The sequence below is a fragment of the Podarcis pityusensis genome, assembly GCF_964106645.2.
Source record: "Podarcis pityusensis genome assembly, chromosome: 11".
In the NCBI taxonomy this organism is placed as follows: Eukaryota; Metazoa; Chordata; class Lepidosauria; order Squamata; family Lacertidae; genus Podarcis; species Podarcis pityusensis.
The window spans coordinates 14,009,613-14,035,052 of NC_138036.1; the positions used below are offsets into that span (position 1 = coordinate 14,009,613).

Sequence of the window (25,440 nt, forward strand, 5' to 3'; positions counted from 1 at the left end):
CATCAGCTTAGAAGCTCGCAATACGCATGACTAGGGGGAAGAGCAATATACTATTTTAGCTGGAAGGGGGCAGTTTCAGTCTCTGATATCCCTTCAGGTATTTTCCTGGTACAAAACAAGCAGCATAGGCAGTGTTAAACCAGGGTTACAGTCGCCAAAACGGAATGCCTAGTTGCAGTTTTGGGGCCAGACCACTCAAAAGCCGTATTTTTAAATACGACCTTTTTGGTTCCTGAAATTCATTCTGATTGTGCAGATGGATATAAACAGAGAGAATTCTGCAGGATGTGTTGCTGGTGTGTGAAAACAGTCAAGATCCATGGATCCCAAGACATGGGTGAGAAACCATTGGTCTCAAGTGGCTGAGAGCCAGGTGCAAAATGTGCCTGTTACCTAGTGAATTTCAAATGCTGAGCATAGGCTCTATCCCTTGGAAGTTTTGAGGGGTAGACGGCAGCCTTTAATGCAGGAAATTGCAGAAGATAGGCCAGATAGATTGAGGCTCTTCAGCATGAAATACTTTGTGGCCACTTCAACTTCTAGAGGGTTAAATTCATACTGTTTCCCCTTTCTCCCATTAATGATATTGGTGAAGACTTACTTGCAAGGAAAGTGGGAAGTCGCTGGTTGTATCTGTATGGCAAGGATGATCAAGACTGATCAAATAAGGATGGTCAGATATGGGGCATTCCCCATATTTGTGCTGAGTGCGGATTTGAATCCTGCCCCCCACCCATCCTAGTCCAATGCCCTAACCTAGGGTTGCCATATTTCAGAAACCCAGGACAAAGCGCCACCTTTCAGAAATTCCCCCCAGATGTCAGTTCCACCCTTGAAATCCTGGTGATGTCTGGGAAAATCCAGACATATGGTATCCCTATCTAACCACTTCGCCACACAGGCTTTTTGTTTATGTGGTGCCAACATCAGCTTTACCTGCTCCATCTCCCCCATAGCACAATTGCTACGTTTTGGGCAGATTTTCCCCAGCTCTTTACAGGAGAAATGTGTGGGTATCTGGACACCCCTTCAAACCACAGAAATATATTGCTTTTGAATCAGATGAGTGAATCCGCATAGAAGGAATTGTAATCAAATTAATAATTGGATTCCGGCCCCTAACTAAGCACATTAGTCTATTGAGAACTTACAGTCATCCCCTTTAGGAGAAATTCAGATTGTATATAATTTTATACTTTCCTTTTAACTTCTCGTATAGCCTGCTGTGATGTCATAGCGAGAGGATTATGACTTTAGGTGAAAGATGAACAGCAGGCCCAGATGAGCTCTCATAGAAATGCAGTCCCAATCCTTCCCTACCGTTTTGGTAATAAGCAGAACATACAGGAAATACCGGGTGGGATGTTTTGGGACTTGAACATGTTTTTTCTTTGCTTCTCCTTTCCTCCTTTGTTTTTATTTTAAAGGTTTAATTCTTTAAAAGCTGCTTTGGGTGGGAGCTAGGGTGATACGCTTTTTGTAACTGCTTTAGTCCTGATGGTGAGCAGTATCCGTCTCTTCCACCTAAAACACATTTTCTCTCTCTTCCAAAACAGCTGTACAACTCTTGCCCCCTGCTTATCATGGGCATAGATTGTGTGCAGTCGCCCCTTGCGCAGCCAACTCCAAAATCATTGAATTATGCCATATATTATTCCATTTTCTTTTTGAATTAAAAGGACAGCTTGGGGGGGGGAGCGGGAGGGAGAAGAGAGATGGAAGGCCAATGTTGCTGGATAGAATGAAACAAAATAATTTTTTTTAATGGAGGCAATAAATACATTTATAAAAGTTGATAATGAATTGTTGGCAGGGTTCCATGGCTCAACAAAAACCAAACGTTATAGGTTGTAATTCTGTGTGCAGTTTCCTGGGAGTAAATCTCATTTAATTCAGTGGGGTTTCCTTCTGAGTAGACACGCTTCGGATTGTGCTCTTTGCAAAGTATCATGTTAAATTCCGATAAGCAGATGATGCGAGATATTATTCGGTGTGCCCAGTTCAAATACTTGGCAATTTTATGATAATTCATCTGTGCATTTAGATTATGCTTTAGTTCGGTTCTGATCGGTTTCTTTTTCGCACATGCATATACACAGTGCTCTCTTTCTAGAAAAATAGGTGCCCTCACCATGAAGTTGTTACAGTAAGTGCCACACTTTTTAACAAAACAAAACAAAAACAGGTGCCGGCACTGCATGCCCTCGAGTACCCCCCTTTTTAAAAAAGTGCTGCTATATTCCAGTAAGGTAAAAAAAAGTCAAAGGACCCCTGGGCAGTTAAGTTCAGTCAAAGGCAACTATGGGGTTGCAGCGCTCATCTCGCTTTCAGGCCGAGGGAGCCGGCGTTTGTCCACAGACAGCTTTCCGGGACATGTGGCCAGCATGACTACACTGCTCCTGGCACGACGGAACACCGTGATGGAAATCTGAGCGCATGGATATGCCGTTTAGCTTCCCACCACAGCGGTACTTATTTATCTACTTGCACTGGCTTTCTTTCAAACTGCTAGGTTGGCAGGAGCTGGGATAGAACAACGGGGATCTGTCGCGGGGATTCAAACTGCCAACCTTCTGATCATCAAGCCCAAGAGGCTCAGTGGTTTAGACCACAGCGCCACCCGCTTCCCTTATTCCAGTATGTCACCATCAACATGGCACGGTGATATGTCTTTGTGTCCGACAGACAAAAGATCCTTATTCTACTTCTACACATTTGATAGCTGCCTTTCTCTGTCCACAAGGAAAGCAGCATGTTGAGGAGAAACATGGAAGGTTGTTGGAAAGCTGGATTACTGGTAGGACTCTGCCTAATGCAACAGAGTAAGATTTGGGTACCTCCATCTTCCTGTGCATAGCCCCAGTGTCCTCTTCTATCCCCCTGGTTCTTATTACTGCTGTTACTTGTGACGGTGTCATCCGTGGCCTTTCGTGCTGGCACCATATTTGTTTTCTGCAAATAGTCCAATTAAGCTGCTGCGTCGGCAGTATCTGTACGGTTCCAGTGTCTTGGAAATGACTGGGAAGGTTGCTTGTCAGCCTCGGGGAAGGGGAAATCCTCCCTTGCGAACATTTGGTGATTTGCATCATGAACACTGGCTGATTCAGTTCCTTCTAGATTTTCATCCATAGTATTTCATAGGGCAGTCTTGTTTTCTGACTGGGATGGTAATTCATGGATTTTGACTCAGGAATTTGGACACTGTCTCTTAAGGCAGATATATATATTGCTCCTGAAACCCAAAATCAGCATTCACAGCATTGTCAGGGGGTGGGGAAATAAGTGTATATACCAGCATTTCCCCTTGTTGTCATTTGTTAGGGGTTTTGTGTTTTAGTTTTAGTTTTTTTCATTTTTGCAAGAAGAGATATTTTTAAGCATGGATGTTAATCTGTTCCTGCTATCTGAATTTCCTTGTACGCGCAGTTCTTAAAGTTACTGCACCATTGTATTCTGCCTAATCATTGATGTGGTGAAATGTTGGGGTCCTGTGTGAACCTTCGAAAATGCTATTTTCATTATAGCTACAAGAGGGTCAAATTGGTCTGTATGTAATGTTGGTTCTTCAAATCGAAATGCATTTTGAAAGGACTCCCCCCCCCCCCAGTGTGTGTATACACACACACACACACAAAATATAATTCCAGGTTTCCTTCCCCCACCCAGCACCACACACACACACAGACACATCTTTTTCGGTCAGACCAACATCTTTTCTTAAAATGTGAAAATGATTGTTTTCTAGAATATAACACTGGATGTACTTGAAATCTTTGAGCACTCGATTTGTCCAGCAGGCAATAGAAATTCTGATATATTTTATATGTCTGATGGTGCTGCAGATAGAAAAAAAATGGCTGCTGTGTCTTTAATGGAAAGCAAAAGGTTATCTTTCTGTGGCCTTTGTGTATATGTGCTGATGTGGATGTAGGCAGCCAGACAGGCAATGTGTGCAAAGAGACTAGGGAACCGACTGTGGATCGATAGAAATAGTGTGAAGTGAATTAATGTGAGGCAGGCAGTCTGTCTGTCATAAGGATTGCAGGGAATGTGGGGCAGTACTGGTCAGTCACTGCAGAAATCTCTTTCCAATAAATTTAAACCTTCTGTCTGGAAATAAACTATAGACAAACTTGCACCTCCCATACTGTTAAATTCTTATTTATTTAGATAGTATTGTCACAAAAACTGTGAATACGCTAATGAAACAGAACCCAAAAAAGAAAAATATTTGCAGGATGCTTTATATGGAATGAGCTTTGCACCTTTGAAATGATCCTGTATATCCATATTAGCACTCCAAAAGAAAAAGCAATAAATTCTTTATAACAAGTATGATTCTGTCCCTATGTATCAATACCTGCTTCTTTCAAATTAAGGCTGCAATCCTGCGCACAGCTACATGTGCACGAGTCATATTGACTTTAAGTACACATAACGGTTCTTGGGATTTCAGCCTACAGCTGTGCATTATTATGAAGCCTTACAGTATTCAGAGCTGTACTTTGAAATTTTTGCAGATCTTTCAGTTGAATATTGGGTCGTGAATATTCAAAATGGAGAAGGTCACATCAGAAATGTTAGTCCAATAAGATCTAATTTTTAGTAATTCAGAGAACTGAATGCAATTCGGATATGTAAGCTCTTAAAGTGGTTGATACAAAGAAGTGGGGGTGGGGGTGGTCCTGGTAAGGGGGTGGGAGGAATTTTTCTGCGCCCTGCATTAGAGGTGGCCAGCCCTCTCTTTGGGATCTTAGAGTCAATGGTAAAGGAGTCAATGAACAATATCCAGCTACCTTATTCCTTCACTGCAATGATTTGTTCATGCAAAGCGGAACTCTTCCCATACACCCCTTAAATGAGGGTTTTCTCCCAACCCTCTAGAGCAGATATGGGGAGGACACAGGGTGATCATGGGAAGAGGCAGAGTGTTCTGTTGTGCAAGCAAAAATACTGATGGAACAAGTTAGTTGGATGCCATCCGCTGTTACTTGCTAGGTTTTGCGAAAGGCTTTGGCATTCTGCTGAGTTCCTGGCTAGCCCCAGCCTCTGGAATCCCAATTGGTACATGTAAATATCATTAGGTCCCTCTGCTTGGGCTACTGACTTACGTGCTTTTAGTTCTGCAGGCTCCCTGCCTGCATTGATCCTGCTATTTACTATGCTTTGCTGTTTCTTACTGTTCCTAATCCCTGCTATTTTTGTGGAGTTAGCTCCTTATTTTCTGAATTCCCCTTTGCCCCTCATCTCATGAACAAAACTCCCTGCTATTGGTTTGTGCTTGACTCGTGGATTCTCTTCTGAACCCACCATTCGGCTAGTTGCTTTGCCCAGATTTCTGATCCAGCTTCTGTTAGCCCACGGTATATCGTGCTTCGTCTGATTCTGATTTAGTTTACACTTCCCATCTCCACTGAGTCTCTAATCCTGACAGCTGCCCATCCTCCAGTCTCTGATGCTTGTGATGTTGACAAAGGTTTGCTGCAGTTCTGGCCAGCACCTGAACCCCGCCACCCCTTCCTAGGTCTGCAAGCAAGATTTCTTTTCTTTTCTTTTTGCCACAGTTGTCACTTTTGCTACAACACATTTTCTTTTAAACGGGAAGCCGGAGGAGGTGGCTGAATTGAGCCAAAACACTTCTGAATGACGAACCCATTTAATCCTTGTGGGTGCTAAGAGTCCAGTGATAACAGTGGGAAGCTTGTCTTACATATACGCTGGCCTCCTAAAACATATATATTTTTAAGCATTATGTCTGATAGTCTATGAATGAGTCTTTGCACCATGTCTTAGGTTGATTCCATGCCTACCTGCTCAACACTCTGACATGAAATGATAACTCATGTATGTAAAGCATTGGACTGTTCAATGGAGGCAGTTCATACTTAGATCACTGAGTGCCATTTGAGTAATGAGATGCTAAATGCTGCTCCTATGCACTGGTGTCATGCCCTGGGCTTCCTTTAACCAAATTGCCCATCTGCATCAAATACCATTGAAACAGTGTCTAGTTCTGATATGTTACCTCTTAGTTAAGGATTGCATTGTGTTCTTGCAGTAGTGGAGCCCTTCCAGCATCAGTTACTACCTGATACAGATGGAGCCTCCAGCGCCGATTTTCTGCTTATTTATTTGACAATTTCTACACAGCCACATCACTGTGGTCTAAACCACTGAGCCTCTTGGGCTCGCTGATCAGAAGGTCGGCGGGTCGAATCCCCGCGACAGGGTGAGCTCCCGTTGCTCAGCCCCAGCTCCTGCCAACCTAGCAGTTCGAAAGCACGTCAAAAGTGCAAGTAGATAAATAGGTAAACGGCGTTTCCATACGTTGCTCGGGTTTCGGTGTTCTGTTGGGCCAGAAGCGGCTTAGTCATGCTGGCCATATGACCTGGAAAAACTGTCTGTGGACAAACGCCGGCTCCCTTTTACACAGCCACAAAGCTCCGTAGAGCTCTTGTGGTGGTGTACCTCACGTCAGAAAACATTGTAAAATGGCTACCATCAGAAGTAGCTCACTGAGTGTGTGGCCTTGGGCTAGTCTCTCACTCTCAGCCAAACCTACCTCACAGGGCTGTTGTGACGATAAAGTGGGGAAAAGGAAAACCATGTACACCACCTTGAGCTACTTGGAGGAAAAGGTAGTATATAGATGTAATAAATAAAGAATGGCTTCTACTCCGCCCCCCAAGATGTCTCTAAAATAATCTCATTATTGAGCAGCTGATCAATTTGTTCGAAAGAATAAGGCCATGTTTTAAAACACCAGAATAATAATTTCTACCATTTTATTTCAAAAAAGAGTATAAGAGTTGGCCTGATTAACTGCTCTGGGAAGAGAATTCCATTATGGCGGCATCACCACCACTAAGCCCCCGTTGCTGGTCTTGACTAGTATAGCAACAGTTAAAAGGAAGTTGGAGCTAGGCCTCATCTACTGATCTTAATCTGCAAATAGACTAAAGTTTCCTTCCAGCCTTCAGGAAACAGGTATGGCAACAAACGACTTAAAAGAATAGAAAATATAGGCAAACTATTAGTCTGGAGGACAAGAGGAACGGAGTAGGACTTCTCCCATCCTGTACTGAAGTAACCACTTTGCGTCACATCCACTGTATTTTGGACATCAATTATTTATTCCTTATTTCGTATATAAAATAAACTTATTTGTTGGATTTGCTCTTTATTGGTTATCTAGAAAGCACCGGAGAATAGGAAGGTCAGGCTTGGTAATGCATGCTCTTGTTCATTGACTTTATTTCAAAAAAGAAGCCATATTTCACAGTCTGTCTCCATCTGATTTATTTCTGTTTTTCACATTCTCTGTTCTTTTCTCCTTTTTTCCCCCCTCTGGGTTGCTGCGGCTGTCTTCTTTTTTTATTATTTATGATTTTCCCCCCCTCTCCATGGAGATTCGGATGAAATCTCACAGATGATTTGTTTTGTGAATAATAAATATTACTCCCAGCTTTTGAATGTTAAATATAAGCTCGTCTAAGCAGTGGTTTCAATGGAAGCTATGAATGCTTTCTAAAGAGTACTTTCGCACTTGCCCCCAGCACTTCCTTGTTAGTTTAGAACAGGGGTGTGGGTAGTCTTTTTGTACTTTAGGGCCACATTCCCTTGTGAGCATCTTCCTGGAAGCCACATGCTGGGAGTGGAGGGGCCAGAGTAACCGCTGTGAATTTTACATTTTGTACAGCAGTCTAGTTTCTACCCACACTCGCACAGCCCTCTCCATAGCCCTCTCCGCCCTTCCTCCAGGCAAGCGCAAGACAGCATCATACCTTTCACTCCAGGCAGTCACTCAAGGAGGGTGAAAAACAGGACTGGTGAGGGATGTAGCCAGGGGAGAGTCTCAAGGGCCAGATAGAGAGACCTGGGTTGATGCATTTGGCCCCCAAGCCCATGGCTCAGCTCATAATTGCTTTGCAATAGATAAAGGCTTATTGAATGACATAGTCTCACTGGTAAGTACCTTTTGTGGAACAAGGCTGTGCAATTTAATGCGGCCAACCACAGATTTTCTACTTCTGTAGCGGGGTGGGGTTGTGAAAGAATGGTGGGAATTGAACATAGGAACCTCCATGTTGCTTGTTACATTATATTCACTTTGAGAATTGTCTGTGTGGATTTCAAATGTGTGAATGACTTCATATAGTCTTTACATTGGTCTGGATTTTTAAATGACTCCGTGCAAAATAAAAGGGGGGCACTCCAAAAGTTCTAATTGGGCATGCATTACTTCTACCCCATCTGCTTAATTCTGAAGTGAGCTCTTGGAAGGCCTCTGGCATCTCTAGATAGGCTGGGAAATCCTAGAGAATCAGTGCCAGCTAGATGGCACTGAACAAGGTAGACCAATGGTGGTGGTGGTTGTTGTTTAGTCATTTAGTTGTGTCCGACTCTTCGTGACCACATGGACCAGAGCACACTAGGTGTTCCTGTCTTCCACTGCCTCCCGCAGTTTGGTCAAACTCATGTTAGTAGCTTCAACTGTCCTCTGTCGTCCCCTTCTCCTTGTGCCCTCAATCTTTCCCAACATCAGGGTCTTTTCCAGGTAGTCTTCTCTTCTCATGAAGTGGCCAAAGTATTGGAGCCTCAGCTTCAGGATCTGTCCTTCCGGTGAGCACACAGGGCTGATTTCCTTAAGAATGGATAGGTTTGATCTTTTTGCAGTCCATGGGACTCTCAAGAGTCTCCTCCAGCACCATAATTCAAATGCATCAATTCTTTGGCGATCAGCCTTCTTTATGGTCCTACTATAAGACCAGCTTCCCGTTGTTTCTTTTTTGACTTGACTTTTGGTGACAGGTTTGAGCTTTCTGTTACATGGTGTTGCAGCACATCTCATTTTTATTTATGTTGATATCAGCAAAACCTGCCACTGAATCATAGCATTGTACAGTCTCTCTTTTAAAGGAAACATTTTCGAAAGGGAACAAACCCCATACCTGCCACTAAATTGCTGTTAGCCTCTCTGGGCTCCTAAGCAAGGTATGCTGTAAAGTAAAAAAATAATTAAGGAAGACTTGGGATCATCATTCAGCCTTCATAGAAGCGGGGTAATATAAGCAAAACATGGGAGGTCTCTGCCCCAATGAGCTTAGTTTCTTTTAAAGCTTTTCACTTTGGTGGCCATTACTACATCTGGTACAGTGGTACCTCTAGTTATGAACTTAATTCGTTCTGGAGATCCGTTCTTAACCTGAAAGTGGTGTGCTTTCGCTAATGGGGCCTCTGGCTGCTGCTGCGCCACTGGCACACGATTTCCGTTCTCATCCTGGGGCAAAGTTCTCAACTCGAGATAACTCTTCCAGGTTAGCGGAGTTTGTAACCTGAAGCGTTTGTAACTCGAGGTACCACTGTAATCTTGTAGTTTCAATATGTGCTTCATGAAGAACTATTTTCTTTACATTGTCCTGAATCTACCAACATTCACCCTCAATGGACAGTCCCAGGTTCATGAATTATGAGAGAGAGAGAAGAAGTTCTCTCTATCCACTGCCTCCAAACCATGTGTAACTTTTATACAAACCTTATAAACTTAAAAGTCCCAAACAGTTGTGACTTTTCCTCATAGGAAACTTGCTCCAGCCCCTTGCTCATTTTCATTGCTCCTTTCTGACCTTTTCCAGCTCTACAATGCACTATGTGAGGATGTTTCCTTTGAGTATGTACCCTGATCAGATCTTCACGAGGTCCAAACTCAGAACATCTTGGGAAGGGTCAACTCCCAAGAACTGGCCTTTTATCACAACACTTATCTTCAGGGAATCTCATGAACCCGGGTCAGGGTTGGCAAGTCTTCTAGGAGAAGGAAAGCTTGACAATCCGATTCCTATAAGATCTGAGATCTGTATTTCCCTCTCCACTTAAATGTGATGTAAATATGATGTAAAGATCAACATATTTTCTTTTGTTTTGTGAATTGAATGGTGTTATTTTGACATTTCAGCTGGAGTGACCACAGAAGCAATTCAGACCGCTACTCCTGCTCCTGAACAGTTGGTATCTGAAACTAAAATTCCAGAAGAGGAGCATGACCTTGTTGATGAGGACATCTCAGCAGGTAAACATTTGTATATTTAATAATTCTGAGCCAGATCTCTTCATGTTTTGTGCTGCAAGTTGCTTGAAGTTTCGACTATGCTTTAGTGAAATTGTATCCCGAATTCCATTTTGAAGACATTTCAGGAGTAAAACATGGGATATATTTTGCTTAGAAACAATAATACGCCAAATAGTCAGTCATTTTATTGCATGCTTAGCCCTCACCAATGAACTTCAGAGGTGGCATGCATATATAATCTTGAATTATTATTTTTTTTAAAGTGGGGATAAGCTCTCTTGGCAAGGGCTTAATTCTTCCAGTTTGGCTTGTATTCAGTTTGCATTCATTATGTAATTCAGAAGGTGATGGACGATGGATAGTCTTTTATTGCCATGTGTCTTGTGCTGACCATGGTCTCAAGTAGTTGCATATGGCTTTTAGGCAGTTGTAAAGATTTAAAACGGGTGGCTGTCCTGTGGCCCTCCAGATGTTATTGGAGTCCAGTTGCCATCAGTCCCATCTAGCAAGGCTCATAAGTCAGAGGTGAAGGGGGTTGGGAGTCCAGCAACATCTAGCTTTCCAAAGATAACCTCTGATTTAAGAATATCTTCATGGATCTAATGTTGGAAATGTGTATTCTTCTAAGTGGCAGGGTTCAAAGATAATTCTTCCTTGGAGCTGCTTACTGCAAAATGAATTAATTAGCACATTACCATCCACATATGCAATGGCTGACAAAGCAGAAGAAGCTGGAAAGAGAAGCCCCTGCCCTGAGCCGCTTACAATCTAAATATTAACAAAGGGCAGGAAGAGTCTAATGTGAATGAACTTTAAGGTGAAATTACTCTACAGCAACAGCTGCATAGAAGAATATGTTAAATAAACCATATTTGTTTCTTGAATTGATTTATTCTCGTTAACAGAGATGATGTAAACTATGACGGAAGAGTGCTTTGTACCCAAACAATTTAAATAACTAAAATACTTCCTTAGCATACTGGCAAAGCAGCTAACAAGTTGCAGACTTCCAGATTCTGCAGTCTTGCTCTTGGATTCTACGACTTGATTGAGCTCTATATAGATTTCTCCGCAAGTTTAAAAGAAAACTGTATTTATTTCTATCGACTGGAAGCCTATATACTGTATTTTTCACTCTATAGGACGCACTTTTTTCCCTTCAAAAATGAAGGGAAAATGTGTGTGCGTCCTATGGAGCGAAGACGCCATAGCCCCGCGACCCTCTCCCGGCTGGAGAGGTGACGCGTGGCTATGGCAGGAGCCTCTACAGCCCCGCGTCACCTCTCCAGCCGGGAGAGCGCGCACGGGGCTAAAGCAGCCCCCCGCGACCCTCTCCCGGCTGGAGAGGTGACGGGCGGCTATTGAGGCTCTTGCCATAGCCGCCCGTCACCTCTCCAGCCGGGAGAGCGCGCGGGGGGCTAAAGCAGCCCCCCCGTGACCCTCTCCCGGCTGGAGAGGTGACGCGCCATAGCCGCCCGTCACCTCTCCAGCCGGGAGAGCGCGCGCGGGGCTAAAGCAGCCCCCCGCGACCCTCTCCCGGCTGGAGAGGTGACGCGCCATAGCCGCCCGTCACCTCTCCAGCCGGGAGAGCACACGCGGGGCTAAAGCAGCCCCCCGTGACCCTCTCCCGGCTGGAGAGGTGACGCGCCATAGCCGCCCGTCACCTCTCCAGCCGGGAGAGCGCGCGCGGGGCTAAAGCAGCCCCCCGCGACCCTCTCCCGGCTGGAGAGGTGACGGGCGGCTATTGAGGCTCTTGCCATAGCCGCCCGTCACCTCTCCAGCCGGGAGAGCGCGCGCGGGGCTAAAGCAGCCCCCCGTGACCCTCTCCCAGCTGGAGAGGTGACGCGCCATAGCCGCCCGTCACCTCTCCAGCCGGGAGAGCGCGCGCGGGGCTAAAGCAGCCCCCCGTGACCCTCTCCCGGCTGGAGAGGTGACGCGCCATAGCCGCCTGTCACCTCTCCAGCCGGGAGAGCGCGCGCGGGGCTAAAGCAGCCCCCCGTGACCCTCTCCCGGCTGGAGAGGTGACGCGCGGCTATTGAGGCTCCTGCCATAGCCGTGCGTCACCTCTCCAGCCGGGAGAGCGTGCGGGGCTAAAGAAGCCATAGCCCAGCGACCCTCTCCCGGCTGGAGAGGCGACGCACGGCTATGGCAGGAGCCTCTCCGCTGCGCCTTTCCGCTGCTCCCTGAACTGCTCTTTGGGGCTGGTGGTGGGCTTCCCCCCGCCAGCCCCAAAGAGCAGGTCGAAAGGAACCTGAAGCCTGGAGAGCGAGGGGGGTCAGTGCACACCGACCCCTCTCGCTCTCCAGGCTTCCAAGGTAGCCGCCTGAACGCACCTTAAACGGCACCTTGTTTTAGAGCGGGAAAACAAGAGGGGGAAAGTTCTCCCCCTCTCTGCACAGCGCCTCCTGCCACTTTGCTGAAGGGGCGCTGGGCAGAGAGGGGGAGATTTTTTTTTCTTGTTCTCCCCCCTCTAAAACAAAGTGCGTCCTATTGTCCGGTGCGTCCTATGGTGCGAAAAATACGGTAAATTGCATTATGAAAAAATCTGGTAGGCATACAAAGAGTGAAAACGCGTATCAAGAGCTGTAAATTTTATTTTGGTGGCAATAGAAGGGAGCAGAGATTTAGGTAGTAGCTTGAACATTTATGCTACGAAACAGCATGGGGCAATAAATCAGTTTGGGCTTTGGAAGATCTCTTGCATTTTGCAAACTCTGAGTAATGTTTCCTGCTCATTAGACTCACAGTTATACATTTGTTTGTTTGTTTATTGCAGTTTTTGCTTTCATTTTATGCTTTGGTGGGTGGAATGGTTTTTAATATTTTATTTTTTGTTATTGTGAGCCTCGTTGTATTGAGCTAGGTTGTCAGCGTCCATCTGACTCGAGAGACATTGGATTGCAGTTCCGGGGTTGAAGTCACTGGTGTGTTAGCGGCACAAAAGTGACCTCCCCGGAGTGCAAGTCTGGACAGCGTTCAGTGGTACTTTGCTTCTCAAACTTAATCCATTCCGGAAGTCTGTTCCAAAACCAAAGCATTCCAAAACCAAGGCGTTCTTTCCCATAGAAAGAAATGCAAAATGGATTAATCTGTTCCAGACTTTTAAAAACAACCCCTAAAACAGCAATTGAACATGAATCTTACTATCTAATGAGACCATTGATCCATAAAATGAAAGCAATAAACAATGTACTGCAGTCACAGAGTCAATCAATCAGTAACTGAACTGGGTTCCACACAGCCACAAAAACAAAACAAAAAAGCCTCAAAAACGCAAAAGAAATAGCAAAAACAGAGAGACCTCAGCGTAATACTCGAAATGGAAGTGTGGCACTCAAATCACAACTGTAACACTCAAAACGGAGGATGTTCAGCTTCCGAAAAAAGTTCGCAAACCGGAACACTTACTTCCGGGTTTGCAGTGTTTGGGTTCCAAGTTGTTTGAGTACCAAGGTACTCAAGGTACTTGAGAACCAAGGTACCACTGTATATGGCAGTCCTGGGATGCCCAGATGACAAGAGCTCACTCTTGGCCTCACTGATGTGGTCCAAGGGAAAGCAGAGCAATACGTTTGGCACAGCTTGGCTACAGGAGTTGCCAGAAGGAGGTGTACAAGGCATCATCCAACCGTTGTAGGGACTCCACTCCACTGTTCAGAACTATTAGCTGCTCTTTCATACTGTTTTAATGGTGTTGTATGACTGCAGTTGTTGTGTGGGTTTTAACATGCTGGGAACTGTCTAGAGAACATAGTTGGATAGACAGTATGATAGAATCATAGAGTTGGCAGAGACAACAAGGGTCCAACTCCCTGCGGCACAGGAATCTTTTGCCCAACATGGAGATTAAGAGCCTCATGTTCTACCGACTGAGCCATCAGTTCATTTAACCTATATAAATCAGCAGAACTGACAATTGTGGGCTCATTATTTTAGGCCATATGTAGGGGGAGCCTAACTATAATAAAAGGAAAGAAAATGATGGAAAGGCTCCTTCAGTATTTTCAAGCAATGCATGTTTTGTTAATTTAAATGCTAAATCAGCTCACATTTCCTGAAATATGTTAAAGAGGCTTTGGCACGAGGGGTTTTAGACATAAACAACATTTATTTAAATTTATTTGGTTAACATGAAGATGATTGCTTGGCCTAGAAATTCTGTAACTCAGTGACTGCCTTGATAGCTGAAGCATTCTGTTTTTCTTCAAAAAGTAAAGATTGCCTCTGACGGACACAGATGAAGCTGGAAATAGTCAAATCAATTTACAACTATAAAAATGATATGAAAAGAATAGCCCTTAGTTGCAGAATGACAACTGGGAAACTCAAATAAGGAAATATTAAGTTGTTACTGTGACAACTTAAATCTCACCCTGACATCTTAAAATATGATACAGCTTCTTTCTGTATCTGTATTTTAAATGCTAATACCTATTGATTTGCTTCATAATATGTGTGTGCGTGCGCACATGCCATTGTCCCCAGGAATTGCTTTCAGCAACTCACCTAAACTTTTTATTTATCATTTTTAAAAGAGAACAACAACAACACCCAAGATTTCGTACCAATCCTTTGGGAGATTGATATTTTCTTTTTCTTTTCTTTTTGGCAATTGGGGGCATTTAAAAATGCTGAAGCCTCTTTCAGATACAGATTTCCACATTACTCCCAATTCAAATATTCCTTGGAGGACATTGGAAAAAAGAAGAAGAATTGTTGCATTATTTCTGCTTAAAATGAATTACACAGTTTGGTTATTCTCAGCTTCTGATTCGGATATTAGTTAAGCTAAAAGCAAAAGGGAATTGTTCTGCGTTGAATGAATTCAACTGGGAAGTTACACATTTGGGGAAATGCAAAATAATATGCGGATTATTCCAGCCCAAGAATAGTTGGCTTAAAAAAAAAAAAAATCTTTCAAGCTTTCAACACACTTTGAGGAAAACATAACCATTCATCCTTTTATTCTTAAGGAAGAAACAAATACATATTTTGATGCACTCCTGGTCTCTTCTTTAAAATGTGTGTTGATGCTTGAAAATTTAAATAGGAAAGGGCTGCACACCCTTTATATTTCTAATGGTAAATATTAACCCTGCTAAGTGGATAGAGCTGCATGGGTTAATACTGCAGTCAGTGTCTGTGACGATAGTCTTCGCCTCCTCATGGTCAGCACAGCTGACCACATAATAGGAGTAAAGGTCAAATGTCACTGACATTGTCAAAAGCAGAGAATATGATACTATATCACGACTTCTTGTTGACAGATAGAACTACGTACCTCCAAGTACAAAGCAATATGGTCATATTAGGAACGAAACAGCAGAATATTCCAGTCCTTAATGCAGAGCACAATGCACTCTTCCCTCCCTGACCCATGACTTTCACGTTTTGCATTCGTGCAGAATGGCACGAATTGCATTTTACATCAACACTGGCTGCTTTAGCAACCTCATAAGAGGGGGAAATACAGTATTACCTCAGGTTACAGACGCTTCAGGTTACAGACTCCACTAACCCAGAAATAGTACCTCGGGTTAAGAACTTAGCTTCAGGATGAGAACAGAAATCGCGCAGTGGTGGTGCGGTGTCAGTGGGAGGCCCCTTTAGCTAAAGTGGTACCTCAGGTTAAGAACAGTTTCAGGTTAAGAACGGACCTCTGGAACGAATTAAGTACTTAACCCGAGGTACCACTGTATACCAATGGTTACATCCATGGAAAAATACTCCCAATTTTCCATAAAATCACCCCAAATAATACATGTTCACCTGAAATCTCAGCAAGAATGCTCCAGCATCTCCTTTTTTCATGTTGTGTAATAGATAGGTGACAGAAACACAAATTTTTAAAATATTGAAACACCTTATTTTTTGTGAATAAGATGGCATAATTCCTTCCATTGATTTACCCAAGCTTCATCAGTTTCCTACATGCAAACAGAAGAAAGAGCAGTAGACTTATTCTGGATGTGCGGTGAAATAAATTTTGCCACTTACTAGAGTTCAGCTGATTTAGAATAATTCTTGTCAGTGATATGAAATAGACTTCAAAGCAGTCTTCAAAGAGTTTGTGGGTTCTGTCAGTGAGCAGAAATTTAATTTGGAGATCTGGTTTATGGCGCTCTGTATTCTGACCTGTTAGCACCAAGCAGAACACATGGAGGGATAGTGAGAAATACACGAACACGTCTTGAAATAGTTCCTCATTGTAGTCTGTTTTTCCATGTTAAGTCATCCACCTTAATAAGCACATTGCTTCGTTCCTTTCCCTCCAGTACCTCTTACTACAAATATAGACATGGAAAAGTGCATTGTCACTATAAGTTCAGGAATGTAAATGCAATACAAATGAATCTTTTTTTTTAAAAAAAATGCATATAGTGCTGAAAAGTATCCTTTCCCAGTGTTCAGGGATATAGTTTGAAGGAGGATTTAGTGTGAGACTGAGTATTGATTTGGGTTTGTTGCTGGTTTCTGAGGTTCCCTGCTAATAAAGCATCTGTATATTCCTTCTGACTGGCAGAGTTGAGGTAATTTTGCACCTTATTGAAGGGTGAACTGAGTCTAGAATGCAAAAATAGAAGCCACTATGAAAATACATGCCATTGCTACATGCTTGGCTTAAAAACCAGTTTATTCTTCCTATGTCTGCTGCAGGGATATTTTCTAGAACTTTTATACATCCAACAGTGTACAGGGACAAGCAGTGTACAGAAGCTTAATGTGAGTTAAAATCAAAACATTTCACTTCTGGTTCTCAGCTGCATAGCACTTGTAGAAGTTGCAAAGCACCCAGGAGATTCCCTCTCAAAAAGTTAAATTCCACTGAGGTCAGTGACACCTACTCAGAAATAAATGAACATAGGGTTGTGATTTTGTGATGTAAGACCCATCAGACTTGGGGTCCTCATTTCTTAGAATTATAGCCTTGGAGGGTCATCTAGTCAAACCCCCTGTAATGCAGGAATCTCAATTTAGGCTGCTAATAAACTTAGAAGAGTAGCTTTTAAGGGTGTTCGTGACAGCAATATTTTCCTATCATAATTATGGTTTTAGGATCACGACTCCAGACTTGCAGATTCTGAGAACTTGCAGAACTTTTTGCTGTGTTTACCCATTTATGGAGCCTTATTACGGTTGCACAGTAATGCTGACCTAGTTGAAGACGTGTTTGGTTTAGTATTAAACAGACACTCTCTAAAATTACTGTCCCTGTTAATATTGTGAATGAAACAGAATAACTTCCATTTTATACTCATGGCTGAAACCTGCAATAAATAACAAAAGGCCCCCGAGCCTGTCTTATTCCCTGTTCCTTCAGTGGCGTAACCCACTCTGCTACCAGTTAATATTGGTGAGATGGCATTAGGGACTCTTTTTCAGCAACTCTCTTTTTTCAGTAACTCTCCAATCTTTTTCACAGTCAGCATGCTGCAACCTTCCAACTGAACCAAATGTTCTCCTTCATTATCTTCTTGACTTTCTCTGAGGGTTCATTAAATTCTACTGCCCTCAGCTGCCATTGCTGCCTCGGACTATTTTTTTACAATTAAATTATTATTTTGTTCAGCATGGGCCAGAAAGCTCTTGCTTTGCTTTTCACAAATCTGCATCATGCTGTTTTGTAAAGTGTTTTTCATAATGTGAGCCTTTGTTTCAAGAGCCCAGGTTTATTTCCACTTCAGTAGAACCTTTGCATGTTTTTAAGTAAGAGATGTCATTGAAAGCCTATACAGTTGGCACCAGTGCCCATTATGACAACCCTGCAAGCAAAGACAGATTTCTTACTTCTCTTCCCTTCACTTGTGAAAACATTTATTTAAACACAATCCTTTCTTCAGTGCTTTGTTTTTGGGATCATATTGTTGTTGTTGTTTAGTCGTTTAGTCGTGTCCGACTCTTCGTGACCCCATGGACCAGAGCACGCCAGGCCCTTCTGTCTTCCACTGCCTCCCGCAGTTTGGTCAAACTCAGGCTGGTAGCTTCGATAACACTATCCAACCATCTCGCCCTCTGTCGTCCCCTTCTTCTTGTGCCCTCCATCTTTCCCAACATCAGGGTCTTTTCCAGGGAGTCTTCTCTTCTCAAGAGGTGGCCAAAGTATTGGGGCCTCAGCTTCACGATCTGTCCTTCCAGTGAGCACTCGGGGCTGATTTCCTTAAGAATGGATAGGTTTGATCTTCTTGCAGTCCATGGGACTCTCAAGAGTCTCCTCCAGCATCAATTCTTCGGCGATCAGCCTTCTTTATGGTCCAGCTTTCACTTCCATACATCACTACTGGGAAAACCATAGCTTTTACTATACGGACCTTTGTTGGCAAGGTGATGTCTCTACTTTTTAAGATGCTGTCTAGGTTTGTCATTGCTTTTCTCCCAAGAAGCAGGCGTCTTTTAATTTTGTGGCTGTTTAGGATCATAGGTAGTTCTATAACAAGTCAGCCTACTTATGCATCTAGCTCAGTATTGTCTGGTCTGACTAGTACTATTAAGCTCAGTAACAAAAATGGAGACCCTACATCTGGGGATGGGGAAACAATGGCAACTTTTTCCTTATTCTCTTCTTGGATCAGTTTCCATACACAATCAATGGCATAATGCCTGCTTGAAACACAATTCTGTTGGGAATCATGGGGCCAGTGAGTCTTACTATACTTATGCAACCATCTCTCTGTTTGCTTGCTTGCTTGCTTGCCCGCCCTGTTGTGTAAAAACCACTGGATCTGCAGGCGAAACCTTCACATATACACCTTGCCATATGGGTTCCTTGCATAAAGGTGTGTAGTAAGCAGACACCATGCATCTTTTTATGCGTATGGATTGATTCTCTGACCTAAACAGAGGCACTACAGAGCCTGGGGAAAAAGGAGGGAGGGATTTGCTCATTCCTACAAGGAAACGTAGGGATGCTTACAAAGGTAGGCATTGAAAATTTTAAGTTTTGTGACATTTGTCTTGAGTAATACGTTGCATGGGGGAATGCACCATGTTGGCTTGGGGGTTTGCATTTTCAGCAATCTGCCCTACATACAGTGGTAGTTCGGGTTACATACGCTTCAGGTTACAGACACTTCAGGTTACAGACTCCACTAACCCAGAAATAGTACCTCAGGTTAAGAACTTTGCCCCAGAATGAGAACAGAAATCGTGCAGCGGTGGCGCAGTGGCAGCAGGAGGCCCCATTAGCTAAAGTGGTGCTTCAGGTTAAGAACAGTTTCAGGTTAAGAACGGATCTCCAGAACAAATTAAGTACGTAACCAGAGGTACCACTGTATATAATTTGTAGTACTGCCCCAAAAGGGTTGGATGGGTTGAATAGTATCTGCATATTGCGCCAGTGCCTGTTAGTGGGTTAAACAAATCCTTCACCTTCCCAAAGCCCTTCTCATTCTGGAAAAGGTGAGCCAAGTTCCAAGCCCTACAACAAGGCAGTAAATTTATGTGCACACATTAACATCCAGTTACACATCCTTGAAAATCTCCCGTACTGTAAAGCGTTGCCATTTTTAAAATTCTGCTTAGAAGGCTCTTCCCATAATTTCTGTGGCTTTTCATAAGATGTTATCTGTCTCTTGAAACTTAAACTAGTCTACGTAAATCACTCTGCTCCATTCATGTAAAATGGGCCCAAGTTGGCTGCTTTATGGTCCTCGAGGGTCAGAGTTCACTGCTGCTGTCAGAAACCACCGGCTTTTTCTTTCATCAGCATTACCGTTGCATCTGACAGCTTGCATTGCTGAATAAAGGGAGTTGCAAAGATGGAAAGCTGAGTGATATTGTCTTTAATAATTTATACACATTTCACCATTCCTTAAAGGAGCATGGCTGGCTAAATCTCACTTTTTAAAAATCATGGTTTATTCAGAAAACTTGTAAGTGATCCATGACTTTGGAACTATGTGTGTGCATTTAGTTTTGTTCAACTAAAAGAAGTGCAAGAAGACAGAGAATTCCTCTTTTCAAAGACGACAAAGTTACTTAGAAAGCTTAAAAAAAAATTGTATTAAATAACTCAAAGCTGGACGTGTAAACAAAGTTTATTTCACACACCTATTAGTATGCCTACCACAGTTTGTGCTAACCCACAACATGGACCATAAACATCTGTTAAATTCAGCTTTATTTTTATTTTTTTCCACGGAAAATACAAAGTGTGAAGCCCTCCTGGTTTCCTAAAATAATTCTGAAAATAATTTACCCAGATTTAGATTATAATGGGGCTGCAGATGTTGTGGTGGTGTTCTTTAAAATGTCGCCATGGAATGTCTTTTCAGATGGTCCTTGCACTCTGGTCAGTGACCGAAATAAATCGATTCAATTGTGGTGTCCTTGCTTGCGCGTGCCTGCAGCTTTTCTCTTAACCACTTGGGGGTCTCATTTTCTTAAGTCAAGTACTGTAATGAAGTTGGTTAGGGCTGGCATATGTCTGGATTTTCCTGGACGTTACTGGGATTTCAAAGGTGGAATTGACACCTGGGGGGAAATTTCTGAAAGCTGGTACTTTGTCCTGGATCTTAGGCAAGTCAATCGAAAAATTGTGGTTTTGGGGGGTTTGTAAACAAACAAACAAACAAACATTCGGGGTGTCTTGGTTTTTACTTTTTGAAATATGGCAACCCTAAAGTTGGTTATTAAAACTAAAGCACCTGCCTCTGACATGTGTACAGGAAGGGAAGGCATAACTGTGGTACAAAGCAGACCTTTATGGAGAAATAACCTTCAGAATGAACTTTTAGGTTTGGCCTCTGGTGTGCTGGATGATACTACCTCGCAGATGGAAATAAATTACATTAGACTGTGGCACACTATTATATATATTCTATATATTACATGGATTGCCCTTATAATTGATCACAAGTCCATATGAAAAAAGTTGTAATTCACAAGAGTAATGACAGCAATGTCTCATATTTCAGGGGTTTTACATCACACCTGTGAATTATGACTACCCATGTGCAAACTCTGATAAAAATGGGGGGAAAGGGATTTTTAAAAATCAGGCTGCTGGCCACCTCTGTCTTTTTTAAAAAAAATAAAAAATTAGGTGAAGTGCGCTAGTTTTTCCTGAATGCATATACAGGCACCTAGGAATAATTCTTTGCTGGTAAACATAGAGATGTATCCTGAAACTCTCTCTTGGCCAACTGTATAGTGCTGTTATATGAACCAGACAGCTGTCTTTAAGAAGGTGTTGGTAGCCGTGGTTGACAACTAAATGGCAAAAAACAAAACAATGGCAATATTATTTCTTGCCTCTATATTTATGCAAAAAAGGGCCCTGTTCCTTGTATGTGAGCAAAGTTTGATCCAGGAATGAGGGATTCTACAGGAAAGTTCTGCCCTGCCCTCTTCTTAATTTTTTGTTATAAGCATTGTTGATCTATTTTCTTCAGCGTACAAAGCGTCCAATAAAGAATATGTCCAACAAGTTGGTACTTCAAGGAGTTTAAATTAAGACATAAGGAAATCGAACAAGGGGAGGGAAATGGTGGCAGGGATAAACAAGTGCAGAATGTAGTATACAGTTATACAATATTTTTAAAAAAAATATTTTAGCATTCTAGAGAACACTGCCCTTGGTGATTTTGTGGCACTAGCCATCTCTTTCTTATCTTATCTCCCCTCCTCCCCATTATTGGATGCAAAATCAAAATGGTGTCAAAGAGCTTCAAGTTGCAACTTGAACTTGAATCTGTGCACGCCTCCCAAAAAAACTTATTGAAAAGCAAAACAAACTCAAAGGGGGGGTCAGAGTAAGCATCCACAGAGGGTTGCTTGTGCCCGGTCATCTGCCCAAATATTGGGTGCTGAAAATGGGCCTTTTTGTGAGATCCTTGTGGTTTCGTATTCCACAGTCCTAGAACTAGCATAGCATAACATTGGCTGAACACCCAACTCGCCACGTAAACTAGCTTGCCCATTTTGTTTGTGTCTGTGTGCATTCTGATTCAGTATGTGGTAATCAGAATGGCACAAGAGTCCGTGGTGCTTTATTTGCCACAGTTTGATGTGCAGTATGTGCCAGGGCAGTCTTGCTTATATAACTATGAAATATTGCCAGTAGGTCTGGCTTTCTGGTTGCTTGGAGGAAATTGCTACCCACCCTGAGAAAATGGCGGACTGCATAATGCTACATTAAAAGGTAAATGGACCCCTGACCATTAGGTCCAGCGTGGCCGACTCTGGGGTTGCTGCGCTCATCTCGCTTTATTGGCCGAGGGAGCCGGCGTACAGCTTCCGGGTCATGTTGGCAGCATGACTAAGCTGCTTCTGGCAAACCAGAGCAGCGCATGGAAATGCCGTTTACCTTCCCGCCAGAGTGGTACCTATTTATCTACTTGCACTTTGACGTGCTTTCTAACTGCTAGGTTGGCAGGAGCAGGGACCGAGCAATGGGAGCTCACCCCGTTGCGGGGATTCGAACTGCTGACCTTCTGATCAGCAAGCCCAAGGCTCTGTGGTTTAACACACAGCACCACCCGCGTCCCATTGCTACATTGCTTTCATGCAAATGTATAGTTCCTTTTCTTTGTATGGGACAATTCTATGGCAGCTCAAGCTCCACCATTGGCTATGTTGAAATAACCAATATGGCATGCTCATTCAAATGAGTGAGCCCATGTGCCATTTTATATTAGCACTATCTGAGAAGTGCATGCTGCTGATCAGATCTAGTGGTACTGGGCCCCCAGAAATCTGCTAGACTTTTCCTCGCGGCCACTATTTGTCATCGTTGTTGCAGTTGTAGCTTTATGGCTTTTTTAAGTTGTACTTTGTCTTGATTGCCTTTCAGTCATAAAGATGATTTAATAATATGTATAAAAAAATGAAATGACTGTTTCCTGGCCCTTGAAACCCATTTATTCCCAATCCCCTTAAGTATAATCCCTCATATCCTCTTTTAAATCAATTTATATCTCTGACACTCACACAAAATATTGGATATAAACTCTCTTGTACTTTATTCTAGCTATAGAACTTGGGTCACTTTGGTGCAAAGTAGGGATGGATGAATCTGTCTATTTCTTGTCTGCGTCAGTTTTGACATACTTCATTCATACGTCTATTCCATCCTGATTCAGCAGTAATCTGAATTTGTAATTTTAAAAACCATATGAAAAGACATACTTAGCTTGTACTTAATACATGCCTTATCATAAAATATGTATTTTAATATGCATTTTATCATACTATTTGTACTTAAAAACATATCATCTCTGTGTATGCATTCCGTGTATTATTATTATTGTGCACAAACAACTGTCACAAAATTCAGAGAAGCATACAATCCCAGGAATAATTACATTCCAGTTTGTGTAGTCCATTGGATAAGTTTGTTTATAAATGCGGACCTATAGAGATTATTTTCCAACCTTAGTGCAAAGGTGGTAAAGTTGATATTGGAAGCTCTGGTATCAAAAATCCTCGCTGAAGATATAAAAACAGTTTTTAAAGCTGCTTGCCAGGCCAAGACCATTTTAGGCTGGTTTCCAAATGTGCTGAGCACACATTGCTGTATCTCTTCTATATAAAATTTTCAAAGCACAGGACTTCTTGGCAGTGTCGATAGGAACATTGCTTGCACTTTGTACATCTTGTTTCTTGAGTTGGCATTAATACCAAAAGCAAAATCTGAGACTTGTGCTTTTTGATGGAGCTGATGGGGATTGTTTTAGTCGGATAGGTTACAATGCTGCATTGATTTCAGGGGAGGTGTTTAACTCTTTAAAATGTTGATTTGATGTTTTAATGTGGGCTTGCTATGTCCCTTAATTGGATTAATTCAGAACCTGAATAAGAACAGACTCGAAGCAATTAGGACCAGGAGCAAAAGTCTTGTTGTTGAAGAAGGCGTTTAACAAGTTATATTTTCTTCATTTCTTCATGTTTCTGTTCAAGGCTATGATGTCTGAGCCACAGTACAAATAATTTAGAATGGTAAATACACAGTATATATTTCTCGGGTGTGCTTGTTGAAGCAAATATACTAGATAAACGGTGCATAAAATAAATTTACACCCCCAAGCTCCTTTAGTCCCCTTGGGTGCAGCCAGAAATCCTTCTTCACCAGAAGCAAAGACCATGGTTCAAGAAGCCCAGCCTTTCCTGACGACACCACCCTCACAGCCAGTGGTTTATTTCCAGTATCTTCCTCTCTCTTCCTAGGCCATGAACTTCAACAGAAAGCAATGATGAAAAAACTACCTATACCCCCTAGGCCCTTCAGCTTCCTACCCATAATCTCATAGTCCTCTGGATAAGCCGGGTCTGGCAGTATCATTTATATCCATGGGAATCAGAAGGAAGGGGTTGTGGTCAGTGGGCTTTATAAAAATTGGCACATCGTGAATCCTTGCACTTGGAAGAAAGCACACACAGCATGGCTCCCAACAGTCCTGCTTTTGGGTGTCATGTTCCACCATGGATTCAGCTCCTGCAGTGGGTGATCCTCCTCCTTCCTAGGGGCACCCCCTTCCCTGCATCCGGGACAGCCCATTTTGCTCTAGCAAGAAATTCCTCATCTTGGCTGATACCTCGAAGTGTGGATAGATGACCTTCTATTTGCTGCACCTTTTCTTCCAGCAATACAACCAGCTCGAACTGGCTGAAGATGTAGGTTTGGACATTCTCAGCTGCTCAGCCTCCCCGCCTAACAGCTGATGCGTGGGGTAGAGCAGTCACCGCCGCCACTTTCCCAAGCACCCTCCAACCAGCCCCAGAGCTTCAGTTCCAGTTGTGGATATTTTGGGTACAGTACTTTTGATCTGGATTGGAGAAAGAGCGGCAGAGGGGACGTTTAGAGAAGGCTTACGCAATTTTCCACTTATGCACGCAGGGCGCCAGAACGTAACTTCTGCCTAAGTAGCGAGCTGCCTGTATAACATGATGCTTCAGGAAATTGGGCAGAAGAAACAACAATTGAGAGATCACAAGTACAGAGAAACTCCTGATCAATCCAACCAAACATGAATTAGAGCTCATTTTAAAACCTAGTCACTGATGGTGATGGCAAGAAATCATTCTTACTTCACTACCACTATTGCATCCACTCAATGCTGTCCCAGAGAGTTTTCCTAGGTGGTGATTTAGTCCAGACACGGCTACAATGGACTGCTTGGCAGCCCACTGTGACATGTTTGTGAAGTGCTTTGTAGATAAAATCGCTCGCGTTTGTTCTTGGACTCCCCTTTAGTGGTGGTGGCAATATATATGGAGTTTTTGCCTGCTCTTATCCACTCCAATGATTTCAATTGCTTTAGCCTGAGGATGTGGATAAGGTGGTTACTTCTGTGGCCAACCATATATACTCTAGGGTTGCTTACAGTTTAGCCTGCAGTTGTCACCTTTGTTCACTCACCGTTCTCATTGGAATC

The 25,440-nt window shown here is 42.9% G+C and overlaps 1 protein-coding gene across 1 annotated transcript in view; it reads left to right on the plus strand.

Moving 5' to 3' along the window:
* Positions 1-25,440, plus strand: part of WDR7 (WD repeat domain 7) — a 202,759-nt gene that overhangs the window by 65,543 nt on the left and 111,776 nt on the right. Inside the window, exon 20 of the mRNA XM_080972111.1 lies at positions 9,956-10,069. Within this exon, the coding sequence (XP_080828237.1) occupies positions 9,956-10,069 (114 nt within the window). The remainder of the gene's footprint in view (positions 1-9,955; positions 10,070-25,440) is intronic.